At 16.8% G+C, this 14,275-nt stretch overlaps 3 protein-coding genes across 3 annotated transcripts; all 3 read right to left on the minus strand.

The window, feature by feature from the left end:
• Positions 1-1,474: 1,474 nt before the first annotated feature.
• Positions 1,475-2,483, minus strand: SRAE_2000382900 (Hypothetical protein; the record flags this gene model as incomplete). Its single annotated transcript, XM_024655069.1, has 3 exons — positions 1,475-2,112; positions 2,170-2,337; positions 2,384-2,483. The coding sequence occupies 3 exons, from the start codon at positions 2,481-2,483 to the stop codon at positions 1,475-1,477; spliced, it is 906 nt and encodes a 301-aa protein (XP_024508378.1).
• A 5,929-nt stretch (positions 2,484-8,412) lies between these two features.
• Positions 8,413-8,681, minus strand: SRAE_2000382950 (Hypothetical protein; the record flags this gene model as incomplete). The annotated part of the gene is made up of 2 exons (XM_024655070.1): positions 8,413-8,570; positions 8,624-8,681. 2 exons carry the CDS (start codon positions 8,679-8,681, stop codon positions 8,413-8,415), a joined length of 216 nt encoding a protein of 71 aa, XP_024508379.1.
• A 3,226-nt stretch (positions 8,682-11,907) lies between these two features.
• On the minus strand, positions 11,908-13,114 carry SRAE_2000383000 (Hypothetical protein; the record flags this gene model as incomplete). Its single annotated transcript, XM_024655071.1, has 3 exons — positions 11,908-12,338; positions 12,387-12,460; positions 13,110-13,114. 3 exons carry the CDS (start codon positions 13,112-13,114, stop codon positions 11,908-11,910), a joined length of 510 nt encoding a protein of 169 aa, XP_024508380.1.
• Positions 13,115-14,275: the final 1,161 nt, after the last annotated feature.

Below are 14,275 nucleotides of genomic sequence, written 5' to 3' on the forward strand. Positions count from 1 at the left end.
AAATAATTAAATGTAAAGTGATATGAGGATATTATTATGGTTAATATTATACTGAAGCATCTGTTATTTGATTCTTTTATCATAAGACTGGTACAAAATAAAAGAATGTTTGATTTTTGATTAACAAAATATAAGTGGAAAAGCATGACATTTCAAATGATTTATCTTGGAAAATAAATTTTTTTAATAATTTTGACAGATGTTGTAACATTTAACTTAAAGTAAAAAGGTACTAATAATTTTTTATATAAATGTTTACAGCATAACTTTATCAGTTTAAATGTCATTTAAATTAACCATTTTTCTATTTATATCTTTAAACACATTATGATAAGTAAAATCACTATCGAAAAAAAAAAATAATTAAAATACCAATTTAATTTAGTTATAAAAAAAAAAGTTACTCCTAATAAAATAAAATAAAATAAGAAAAATCAATTTTTTATTATTAGTTTACCATTGAAAAAAGTTCATCTAATCTTTTTTTAACCTTACAACTTATAATCAATAAGTTATATTATATTTTTAAAGTTAACTTAAAAAACCATTCTTTAGATTGTTGAAATATGATAAGGAAGTTAAAAAAAAATTTTACTAATAAATAAATTATTTTTCTTTCTTAAACAAACATTTATTATTTGCCATATCATTAATTACAATAATTTTTTTTTGTTGATAAAATAAAAAAACAACCAACCAATGTAAATTTTTTTCAAATTTATGTATAAAAATTATTTTAATATCAAATAATTTATATTGACATATCAATTTATATTTTTATGTGTAAAATTTTTTTTTATCACTCATATGATAACTTTTCACGGAAATATCATTTCATCACTTTTAATTCAATAAATAATTATTTAATCCTCTAATGATAAGATATAAAATTATGTCACATTTTTTAAAGTAATTTTTTTTTAATTTAAAAAAATGGTTAGCATTTGTTGGCTGAGTAAATTGATATAATTTAAAGTTAATAAAGTAAAATATTTTTTTTTTAAATTATAAGATTTTAAAGTTTAATCATTCTTTAAAATTTCTTTTTATTTTTTAACGGCACAACGGTTATTTGTAAAAATATTTAACTATTATCAAAGTTTGCCATTTTAATTTAAAATTATTTCTTTTCCGTTGAAATAGTTTTATTGTGGTATTTTAGGCATAAAATTTTAGATAAAACACAATGATTTAAAAAATAAATATATATATTTGACAATGTTTAAAAGTTTCATGCTCCAATTAAAAATTGACATTAATATACATTATTTTTTTTTTTTGACAAAGTTTATTGATTTTACAAATTAAAATAAATTTTTATGTTTATAAAAATAGATAAAATAAAACTTATTGGTAATAGTCTTTTTTTTTTGTTCTTTAAGATAACCAAAAAAAAGTATAGTTGCTGATTGTTTACAGCAAACAATTGCAATACCCGATTTCGTATTCTTTTTTTAATAGTTCATGAAAGTTCTTAAATATTCATGGTATAGATAATAATTGTTATTGAAAATATAAAATATGAAATACAAGACATTTTTTTGTAGTAGGAAGAATTCATTAATTCACCATGTAATGATCCTTGGGCAATAACATTATCAATAATTTTATTATTTTCTTTTGTATTACTCAATTGTTTGTTTGAAATATTTTGAGAATCACTCATGCGTATACCAAGAAGGTCTTCTTCTACATCAATAATATTTTCATCAGGAGCCATATCAGAACCATCTTCTAATGGTAATTTTAAATCCTCAATTTCATTAATAATATTTTGTATTTCAATTTTAGATGTTGTTGAGGGAATTTCTTTAATATCCATAACTTTATTATTATTTATTGGTGAATTATATTTTATTTGCATCATTTCATGATAATCTTTAAAGTCTATTGGTACGAGATCATCATCATTTAAATAATCAATATCTTTATCATATTTTTCATCTAAACTTTTTACTTTATTAAGTATATGTGTTTTATATTTATGTTTATCACTATTTAGTGATGATGGTATTTTTCCATCTTCTATATTAACTTCAATTTCATCATAATCAAGTAAAGGATTATGTTTAAGAAATTCCATATTTGGTAATGGTGTAGCAAATGGATCATCTAAAAAATTAAAAAAAAAACTAATTTAAAAAAAAAATAACAATTTAATATAATTACTTGAAAATGTTTTTGTTCTATCTCTTAATTTATTGCAAAAATTTTCCCTACATATACAATGTTTTCCTTTTCCATCAGCCTCCAACCAACAACCATCTTTTAAGTTGTGGATTCCCTCTAAACTAAGTAGACAAAATGCTGTAGTTGTAATATTATCACCTGCTTCATCTAATTATATAAAATTAATAATATAATTTTATTTTATTAAACATACAAATTAGGCAAGCAGCACCATTACATGTAAATTCTTTTGTACAATTAACATTTGTTGGTCCAGTACCATAACAATCATAACATTTAACAGCATCTAACATTTTCCCAGATAAAAATAATATTATGATAGTAAACTGTGTAGCAATAAATAACTTTTTATCATTACCAAATAAAATCATTATCTATGATGAAAGAAAATAGTTATAATTTTATATTTATCATACATAATTTTTTTTATATAAAAAAAAGATTATGTAAAAGTTTATTTTAAATAACTCAAAATATTATAAATATTATATAAAAATAATATTATAATAAAAAAAAATAACTATCTATATATGAAAAATCATATTAATAAAGAAATAGTAATTTATAATAAAATATATCAATTTTATACTCATAAAACACTTAACACAAATTAAATATATTATAAAAAAAAAAGAATAATCAAAGTTGTATTATTGTGAAGACATGCATACACTTCTTCTGTCCTGTAAAATATTTTAATAATAGTTTTAAAAATAAAAAAAATTTAATTCTTTTATTTAACAATTTTATGACATGTATTCTTTATTATGTAAAAGAAATTTTTGTAAATAAAAATTAGTTAACAACTTCTAAAAATCTTCTATAAAGAACGACATTAATTGGATGAATATCTTCAAATTTGATTATTTAACATATTAAAATTTATTTTCTAAAATTTAATTGTGTAAATATTAGGAACAAAAACAATTTTACCTAAGAAAGACTATCAATTTGAAGGTTATCTTAATATTATATTTATATTCTTTTTGTTACATAATTAACAAACATATAAGAATTTTATCTTATTTAAATAAAAATTTTAAAAAATAAATAAGTTTTTTTTTGTAATATTTTATTGTTAGTTTTTGTATTTATTGTAAAAGTCGTGGATAATAATTTATCTCATCACCAAAGATACATTATCATGTTAATAATTTTTTATTTAGTCATATAAAAATTATCTTTAGTTTTAGTAAAAAAAAATATATATATAAATAAATATTATCAATAAAAATACTATTAATCATATATTTATGCTTTATATAATAAGTGGTATAATAGTTATAGAAACTACTTGTTCAACATATTAAAGTATATTTTTTAAAAAAAGACAAATTTTACTAACATTTTAACCTTATCATTAAGTCTGCAATAAAAAAAAGTGATATTTTATTTAAAAAAAGTTAGTCTTTTCTCACCAATTATGTGTAAAGTAGAAATATTATCAAAGCATAATACTATTAACTTCCTTTGAATTAGAATCACTTTAATGTAATAAAATATTCAGTAAATTAAAAAGTGTAAAAAAGTTATATAACTTAAAGATTTATTAAAAGAGACTTTACATATTATCTAAAATAAATCTTACACAATTATATGATTGAAATAATTATAAATGTCGGTAATTTAAATGTTATTAAAAATTTATTATTATTATTATAAAAAAAACTTTTCAAAAAATATATATATTATGTATGAGTGTTGTTATTATTATTTTTTTATTATTATTAAAATAACAAAATAAAATAATAATATAAATCTATTGAAATAAGATTCTTTAGATAGTATTTCAAAATTATGTAATGATAAAATGAGAATAAATTATAGTAATGATAAATAAAATAAACCATGAAATATATATTTGTCGTAGATATATATATATATAAAGATTATAATAATATACCTGTAAATTTGTATAAAAATATTAAAACAGCATATCTACTTTCTTTTCAGTTTATTTATATATATAAATAAATATTTTTTTTTATTTTATCACTACATAAATGTCTAATTTTTCTGGATCGGATATTTTCCTATAATAAAAACTATCTTATAAACTACAAAGATCCTGTTGTCCAGAATGTTTCTAATTAGCTGTCCTTGAAATTGCATTACTTAATTATGTTTATTATCAATTATTTTATCTTATTTAAGAAAAAAAAAAGAAGAAGATAAAACAGGATATATGGGGGAATGTTGAAATAAATAATAAGGATATATTAATAACTATAAGCTTTGATGATGTTTACCAATATTGTTTAATAATTCAACAATCATTGGCAAAAATAATCATGTTTTATAAATAGTATGATCAAGTTTTGACAAAAAGTTTTGCTACTTTATCATTATTTGGAAAGTTCAATGTTACATTACACTAATAATATATAATTGTCACCTGTTACATTTAAGCCCATTTTAAAAATTTAACGTCCACTTACTATATGTATATCAATATATATACAAAATTTAAACCAATTTCTAATATAAATTCAATATAAAATTTATAGTTATGATTAAATTTAACACATCATTTAAATAACATATAAAGTCGAGGTGTTAGTAAATATAAAATATCTTGTATTTTCAATAAGTATCATCATCATCATCACCACAAATATTATATCTTTATGTAAATTAAAATGAATAAAAATTAATAGTATTAAAAAAGGAACAAGAAAAAAATATTTTAAAAAAAAATTAATTGATAAATAAATTGATAGAAATAACTTTTTATCATAAATATTTTTTCCTTAATTTTTTTTTTAAATGTTTAACAATAATGTTAAAAATTTCATCACTTAAATAAAAAAAAAACAGTCTTTTTAAATACCAATCATTTCTTATGTTTTTTTTCATATAAAGTACTTATTCTCGTAAAAGTAATAATAAAATTCAAAAAGTAAAGTTAAGAAGCAAATGTTAAAATAACGACTAAAATATTTTAAAAATTTTTATATTTACAATATTATAAGAACATATAAAATTTGAAATATTTTATCTCACCCAAAGTATAATTTATTCTAATCTTTTAAACTGGAATATGAAAAAAAAAAAACCTTAATGAGTTATAATAAAAATAATGTTTTTTTTCTTATATAGCGATATTTTGTTTTGGATTATAAATTTTTTTCAAAAATATAATTATAATTATATATATTTTTTATTATACGATAACAATCTATTTTTTTAATATAATAAACATGCTTGAAGCAACAATAGATAATAATATAAAATGTTAAAATATTTATTGTTAAGATTGCTGTTTTAATTATAAATAAATTAAAATGAATTAATCTATTAATTAAAGTGACACCCGATTAAACAATTGGCAAAAAGTATGTTTCAAATTTTTTTTTTTATTAAATTAAAAAAAAAATAAAGAAGCATTATATAAAATAGTGTTTATTTACGATGATCTTAGAAAAATCAACAAGAACGTAACTTTTTTTTCCGATATCTAAACATATAAAATAAACAAGATAGGTAATCTGAATAAGTTTATATATAATATATATATATATAATTAGCAGAAAAATTTTTTTTCAAACTGTTATTAATAAAGGTGTATATTTTATAGTAAAAGTTTTCGTTGTTAATAACTCATAAATCAAATACAACAGACATTGTCGTTTGGTATAGATGTTCAATATTGTCTTAGGAAAACATAAATATATTTTATTAAAATTAAATTAAAATATAAGAATTGACCAATTTAATATATAATAAAAGTATTAATTTAGTTAAAAATAATTAATATTTCATTCAAATAGAATATTTTAATAATCCTAAATATAATATCATTTATTTTTTTATTACAATAAATAAAAGTTATCTAATAACCGCAACCTTGAAATTTTATAATACATTATTTTTTAATATTAATATAAAAAAATATTATACATAAGTAGAATGCCAAAATAAAAATTGCACTTTATTAAAAATAGCAACGATTATAAAATAACAAACAAATTTTTGTTCTTTTTTTTAATATATTAAAGAATCAATTTTGATTTTCTAATGTGCTTAAAACCTTACATACTCAAAAAAAAAAAAAATGTTTGTAATATGAAAGAATTACTACATTATTGAAAATTTTTTTAAAAAAGAAATATATAATTTTTAGCCTTTATTTATCCACATTTTATAGTTAAATGAAAATGTTAAATACATTCTGTTAAGAAATATGTGTAAAAAAATTTCTTCAAAAAAAAAATTTGTTGGTATCCAATTTAATAAATTTATTTTAGATATTTTTTTTTAAAATAAAATATATATTAATTGCTTTAAGGGCAACTTTTTACTTTAAAAAGATATCATATTACTTTTTTAATAATAAATTTCCGTAGTTATGTTTATTATATTTTCATTGAAAATTCTTGTAAATCAAAAAGAATACTTATTACAAATTTATAAAAATATGATAAAAAAAAAAGAAACATAGTACAGATATATACATGCTTTAAAACATGTAAATATTCAAATGTATTAGTAAATAATTTATAATACTTCTAATAACCATATTCAACATTAATATAAAAATGTTTTATTGTTAAAACATTGTTATTATATTAAAAAAAAAAGTTTATTTTATTAAAATTTAGGATTAAAAAAATGATAAAAGAATATTTTATCATATATTAAATATTAAAAAAAGTTATCCAATAATCTCATTTCTTCAACCATAGACAATAAAAAAGAAGAATTTTTAAATATATATGTTTTTTTTATATAAAATAAAAAACATTGCTTGTGAATAACAATTACCACTATTTAATCTATCAATGTTGTTATTTTTATAAAACAAATCTATGAAACTTTGCTATCCATTATAAAAAGCTCCTTTTAAAAATAATATTTTGAATAAAAAATGTTAGAAAAATTTTAAAACATATTATAGTAAATATTTTTTTAAATAAATTAATTTTACTACTATATATAAAAATAAACTTTTAGAGATAAAAAAAAATGAAGTAAATAGTTGTTATTAATATTATAAAAATTAAACTAATATACTAAATAATATTAGTGAATATTTATACATATTTATATTTAAGTATATTAATCTTATTCACAAAATTTTTTTATACTGATAAATTTTAGTTTAAAAATACTTTTAAGATTACCGATTATTTTTATATTAATTATCAAATAATGTTAAAAAAAAATGATTGAAAAGATTAATTAATAGATAATAAATAATTGGATAAATCTTTAGTAGATGTCAATTTTGTATATTTTTAAGATAAAAGTAGGAAAACAAATAATTGTACGTTTAAATAAAATTAAAAAGCACCAAAAAAATTTTGATTGATTATTTATAATAAATTAAAAGCATAAAAACAGCTTTTTAATCTTTAATTCAAGATGATTAAAATATTTTTTTTTTCTTAAATTAAATAATAAATTATATTATTATCTTTTATCAAAATATTTCTTTTTTTTTAAAGAATTGCCAAAAAAAAAAAATTTTTTTTCCTAGTCTTCAAATAATATATTTTGAAAGTAATTTAATCCTAAGTGATAATAGTTTCTTGTTTCGTTAACAAAAAAAGAAACTGAATAATTGTGTGAGAATAAAAATAAGGTTGGTGTTAAAAAAGTACTAAAGAAGATATTTGAATTGCAATATATTTCAGAAATATATATTATAAGATAAATAAAAATTGTTTAAATATATCTCGAATTTCGTTGTAGCTTTTTCGGTTTTATTAAATATTAAAACAAAAGTAATATATAATTTTTTTTAGTTATAATAACTGTCATTGACATTAATGTGTCATTGAAGAATACCTTATAGTCCTTACATATATTAAAATGATTTTATTTTTTTTTTTGGTCAGTGAAAGTTATGTAATTGTGATTGGTATTTTTTAAGTATACAATCATTTCGTGTCAAAGACATTAGCATTTTAATTTTTAACATGTTTTACTTGTTTTTGACAATAAATTTTTTTCTTTAAAATATAAAACTACTTTTTTGTGGGAAAACATTTTTGTGATAGAAAAAGTTAAATAATCATAATAAACTACTTTAAAATCATTAAAAAATAAAAAAAATATATTGTATTTTAAAAGCACTAAATTTATTTATATAACTAAAAAATATATAAAATTATAATAAATAATTTTTATATAATAAAATTAACTTTAAATAAATATGAATAAATATGTTTATAATTTACTAACAGTGATTATGTTAAAATTTAAAAATATAAAATGAAGCTAATTAATATTTTCAACTTCATCAAAATAAAATCTTGGTAATTTTTGACTTTCTTTTATAAGATATTTGTTAATATTCATTAAAATACTATCAAGTAGTAAAATTCCTCCTATACCATAGCCATAAAGATTAAAAACAATTTCTTGTTTTTGATTATCTAAAAAAAATATTATGATTAGAAAAGATAATTTTTTTTTCAATCAAACATACATCCAATAATATATCCAAAAAAACATAGTAATGTTCCAATAATATAAAGAAAAGTCATTGATAATATAAAGTCAAATGATGTAAAAAAATAGTAAAGTTTTGATAAATTGTTTAATTTTAAATCTTGTAGAAAATTTTTATAATGAAGTATCAAATATATTGAATGTAATGAAGCAAAAAACATAGTAAATGTTGTGCATTGAATATAAGAAATGAATGTTAAAATTTTGTACCAATAATACATTTCATCTTTTAAAAATGTTTGAAGTGAAAATAAATTATGAAGTTGATTATTTGACATCCATATTCCTAATAATATCCAAAGAAATATATATAAAATAATATGAAGAAAATTTCTGGTAAATTTAATTGAAACAGAAAATATTGAATATTTGTAAATCATTTCTTTATTTAATGTAATAAATTTTAATTATTTTTCTTTAGAATTTTATTTTAATAGTTATAAAATATATATACTAAAATAATAGTTGAATTAAACTTTCTTAAATTTATTATATTATAAAAAAAATATTTGAAATAAAGATATTAAAGATATATAAAAGATAATATACAATATTTAAAATATATCATAAAGAAATATCTAATTAAAATAGTTATTTAAACAATACTTTGTTTTATAACAAAAAGATTTAACTATTAATAAAAAAGTTTGTTAACAGTACAATTACTCACGTTAATTTTGTATTGTTTAATTAAAAGGATATTATTATAAAGTTGTTTATCATTTCATTTGATAATGAAAATTAATTTAAATATGATTGTTTATATAAAATCATAGTAGCTAAAAAGATTTTACCGCAATCTATAGTATAATTATCATTAATATATATTGTCATTATTTTAACATTAATAATGAATCATAAAATCTAGATTGATATTATATATCAAAAGTATACATCCTTATATATATTTAATATAAATATATTGTTTCATAATATTATTTATATTTATTAAATAAGTATAAATTATATATAATTTTTAATATATCAAATCATTTTAAAAAAAAAAAATTTATCCATTTTAATATTTATAAAACATGGCATAAAAATTTAATTACTTTGTATTTTAAAAGTTTTCCTTAATATTGTATGATAATAATTTTTATAAGTTTTTTTTCTTTAACCTTCTTATTTAACATTTTTACATTGAAACATAAATAAATAGTATTTTATTAAATATTATTATTGTTATATAAAATTTCAAAAAAAAAAGTTTAAATTGCATAGATTTTAGTAAATGCAATCTTATTTATCCAATTACTTATTCCTTAAAAACATCCTTTATTTACAGAAAGTAAAATGATAGAATATGTTAAACTTCTTTAATTTTTTATATATTGAAAAATTTAAATATGTATATTGTACTTTTTTAAAATAAAAAAAAAATATTTATAACCACTTAAACTTTATATAATTTTTATAAATAAAATTTCTTTTTTTTAAAATTATTGAAAAAAAAGATATCATATTATGGTGGTGTGTGTCACACCAGACAATAAAATTGTATTATCAATGAAATAATCTAGAAAAATGTTATTTTAAATAGAAAAATATGATTTAATAAATTGGCGTTAAGAATATGTTATATGGAATTCCCTCATGATTTGTCTAAAATACCAAATATTTTGATATGATAAATGTTGTTACTCTTATGGCAAAAACATTAGTAAAATAAAGAAGACAATATTACTAAAAAAAATCTTTGTATTTTTGAAATAAATGATGTCATCATTTATTTGATGTCTTAATAGATACTTAAAATACAATTTTTGTAACAATTTTAATTTTTTTTTTTCTTCAATAAGAATGAAATTTAATAAAAGTTAACAATAAGCATATAAATCCGATAATATAAATACTGTAGAAAGGATACTACTTGTTAACATTGTAATCGGTAACATTTTTTTTATTTAATAGTAAATAAAAAGAAATTATTTTATATAAACTATAACAAATAGAATTTAATATAATATATATAAAACTTTTTCTTTAAATTGTTATTAAACAATTATAATATCATTTAAGTTTTTACAATATAATAAGAAAATTATATAAAATTCAATTTTGTTGTAGAAAGAAAATGTTTAAAAATACAAAAAAAAAATTGTGTTATTTTATTTATTATTTTAAAAATAAATATTTTTTCTGTGTGATAGGTATTTATAAAAATTTTAAATTTTTTTTATCATAACAAAGTATTATTTAAAACTTTTTTGATCATTTCTTTTTTTCTCTTTCAAAAATTAAGAATTTATTAATAACTCATATTTTTAATATTTATTATTGTTTTTGAGATGTAAAATATTGTTCAAAAACTATAAAAATTTATAACATTTATATTTTTTTTGAAGAACAAAAAATAATTAAAACATTTGTATAGTATATTAAATTTTGAACATTCAATATATTTAAATTACTTCGATCAATGATAATTATCTTCTTTTTATTTCAAAAATAATTTATTTATTTTATTAAAAAATAATAAAGATATCACTGATGTTATTATTTTTTAAAGATTGTTTTACATATAAAAGTTACGTAAATAATATAATCTTATAAGTAATTTAATATTTAAAATACTCCTAATTTATATCACTTTAATCCATAAAAATTGGTTATGTAAATAAATAATATATTGATATCTTTTTATTTGTTAGATGAATGATGCAAACAGGAAAAAGAGAACTTTTAAAATTTTTAATTTAATTCAACCTTTAAATATTAAAATAAAATTTTAAAGTTAAATATTGTATTTTCCAAACAATTTTTGGTTTTGAATATATAATAGAATAGATTTAAAAAAAAAAAAAGAAAAAAAAATGAAATTGAAAATAAACTTTATTTTTGTTATATTTTAACATAAAAACAATATTAGAAAATTTGTCTTATATGCCAAAAATATAAAAAATTAAGATATTTAAAATAATATTTATCATACAAAAATGTAATTAGTTATTTTATAAAAAAAAAATCATAATATCAAGTAATGTTTTGGAACCTTATATATCATCCCTATTTACCAAATTATTTTAATGTTCTTTTTAACTAATATTTTAAATAATATTTTTAAAATTTTTTTCTTAATACATTTTATAGAAAAAAAAAATTTAATTAGGAAAAATTATATATATTTGAAATATATGTGTGGTAGAGTTTTAGTGTTACATTGGTGAAGATCTTATTTTTAATAATTTGGATGACTATAAAAAAAAGTTAAAAAATTTCAAAATAAAATTGTAGTGGCTTTATTATTTTTTTTTTTTCTTATAATCCATAATAGTAAGCATATTTGTTGTTATCACTATCATATTTTCGGAAAAGGCGAGCTCCACCACGTTTCATATGATCATAAAAGACATATGGATAAGGTTCATAAATTCTTTTTTCATTTGGATACATCAATGTTCCGTAAGCTGGTAAAAAACTACGTCCACCTCCTCTTTTTTCTTGAGAATCATAGTAACCTAAATCATTTTCATCTCTATCAATATCAGAACGTTTTTGAAAATGTTGTAAATTATAAAATCTTCTTCCACCAGAACGTTCCTCTATTTGTCGTGGTCTGTAAAATCCTCTTCCTCCACCTCTTTTATCTAATTTTTCTAAGATGTTTTTGTATTCCTCTATATTCATATCATTTTCATCTGAATTTACAGATATTGGTTGGACATCTGATTGAACAGAGGAATCAGAAGCTAAATAAAATAATAAAAATAAATTAATAAAATAAATTAAAAACATACCAATGATAAATGTACTTCCAATAATAAAAGTCAAAGTTACTATAATGACTGCAGTATTCAAATACATAACAATTCTAAAAAAAAAATAAAAAAAATAAAATAATAAATAAAACTTTATTACAAAAATTTTATAATAATTTTCAAAAATAACGAAAATAGTTAAAACTAATTCTTTATATAATTTTTTAAAATTAATAGCAATTTTCTTTTCTCATTTATTTTGAAGAAGAGTATACTTTTTATGAAATATATACTTTACATCTTTTTTCTTTTAACAAAAGCAACTTTTGAAGAGATAAAAAAAAAATTAAATTATGTTGGAATTAAATTTTTAAACATGTCATTAGAATAGTAAAGTCACACTCACTACAATCAAAAAATTTGAAATTAAATTTGGATATACATATATTTTATTAAGTGCCAGGCAAAATTAACTTTATTATATGTGAATATAAAAAATAAGTATTTTTTCTGTGATTAAAATACCTATTTTTAATTATAATATATTAGTTTTAAATATAAAATATTATGTCTTGTATTATTATATATGGGTATTTTTAAATACAAGTAAATTATATTAAAATTAATCTAAATAAGTAGTGTAATAAAAGGTTATAAATAAATTTTAAATAATACTTTTTTTTTAAAAACTAATAAATGATATATTTTTGAATGATAGTATTTTTAATATTAAATTTTATTATAAGAAAAAGATAATCATACATCATTTTTTAACATAAATGTTATGTCTAAAAAATTCCCAAATATATGATTTTCAAACAAATAAAAAGAAATAATAATAGCTTTATCATGAAAATATTTTTTTTTTTAATACTTATGAGTAATTTTTTTATAGTTTCAAAATAGACAATATTATTGTTTTAATAAAAATAAATTTAAACTAAAATGTGGTAAAAAATTTTTGTCTTTATAAATAAAAGATAATACAATGAAACTCCTCCTATATTTGAATTTATCTAAATATTTAAAGTAAACTTTTTCAAACACCATAAAATTGAAAGTTAACAGATATGTAAAAGAAGAAAGATTAAGATAACTATTTATTTTATAAGATGCAAAGTTTAATAGCAATAAAAAGAAAATATTTTGTTGTGGGATTTATCAAAAAAAAATTAGCATGTTAAATTTGGAAGATTTTTTTTTAGAATAGTGAGATATATTTATTGCTATCTATTATTTATTGGATGAATAAATTTTAAAAATAATAAATTTGATTTTCAATTACAATAAAAAGATAAATTAATTTTTAAATTATTTGAAAATTGTATTTATTTGATCACTATATTTAATATAAAAAAAAATTAAAGAATAATGGGAATTGTTTTTTGTTAATAAAAAAAAAATAACTGCCTAAGATATTTTGTATTAAAAAGGAAGTATAAATGTCATTTTTGTTAGAACGATATTTATCTTCATAAAATTGAGAATAAAAGTAAATTTAAAATGGATCATATATAATGGATTATAATGAGTTTTTTTTTTTTATTTATACATTTAAATGTAGCATTATCTAATATATTTAATCGTGAATATAAATTATTTAAAGACTTTAAAAAAAAATCTGTTCTAATTTTAATATTAAATTAAAAATATAATATTTATTTTTTAATAGTAATTTTATAAATTATAATAATGATAACATAATTATAAAAAAAAAGCTTTTTTTTTAAGTAAAGCCATTAATATTTTTAAATCATATGTTTTTAAGAAACTTTTGTTGTTACATTAAAAACATGGTTTATATTTTTTTTAATAATAGGTAATATATAAAACTATTATTGCCTTTTATGTATACTTCATTTTAAAAACAATTTTTTTTTAGTAGTCAAAAAATAGATACTACATTTGATTTTGAAATATTTCCCCCC

This window comes from Strongyloides ratti, assembly GCF_001040885.1.
Source record: "Strongyloides ratti genome assembly S_ratti_ED321, chromosome : 2".
Taxonomy (NCBI): Eukaryota; Metazoa; Nematoda; class Chromadorea; order Rhabditida; family Strongyloididae; genus Strongyloides; species Strongyloides ratti.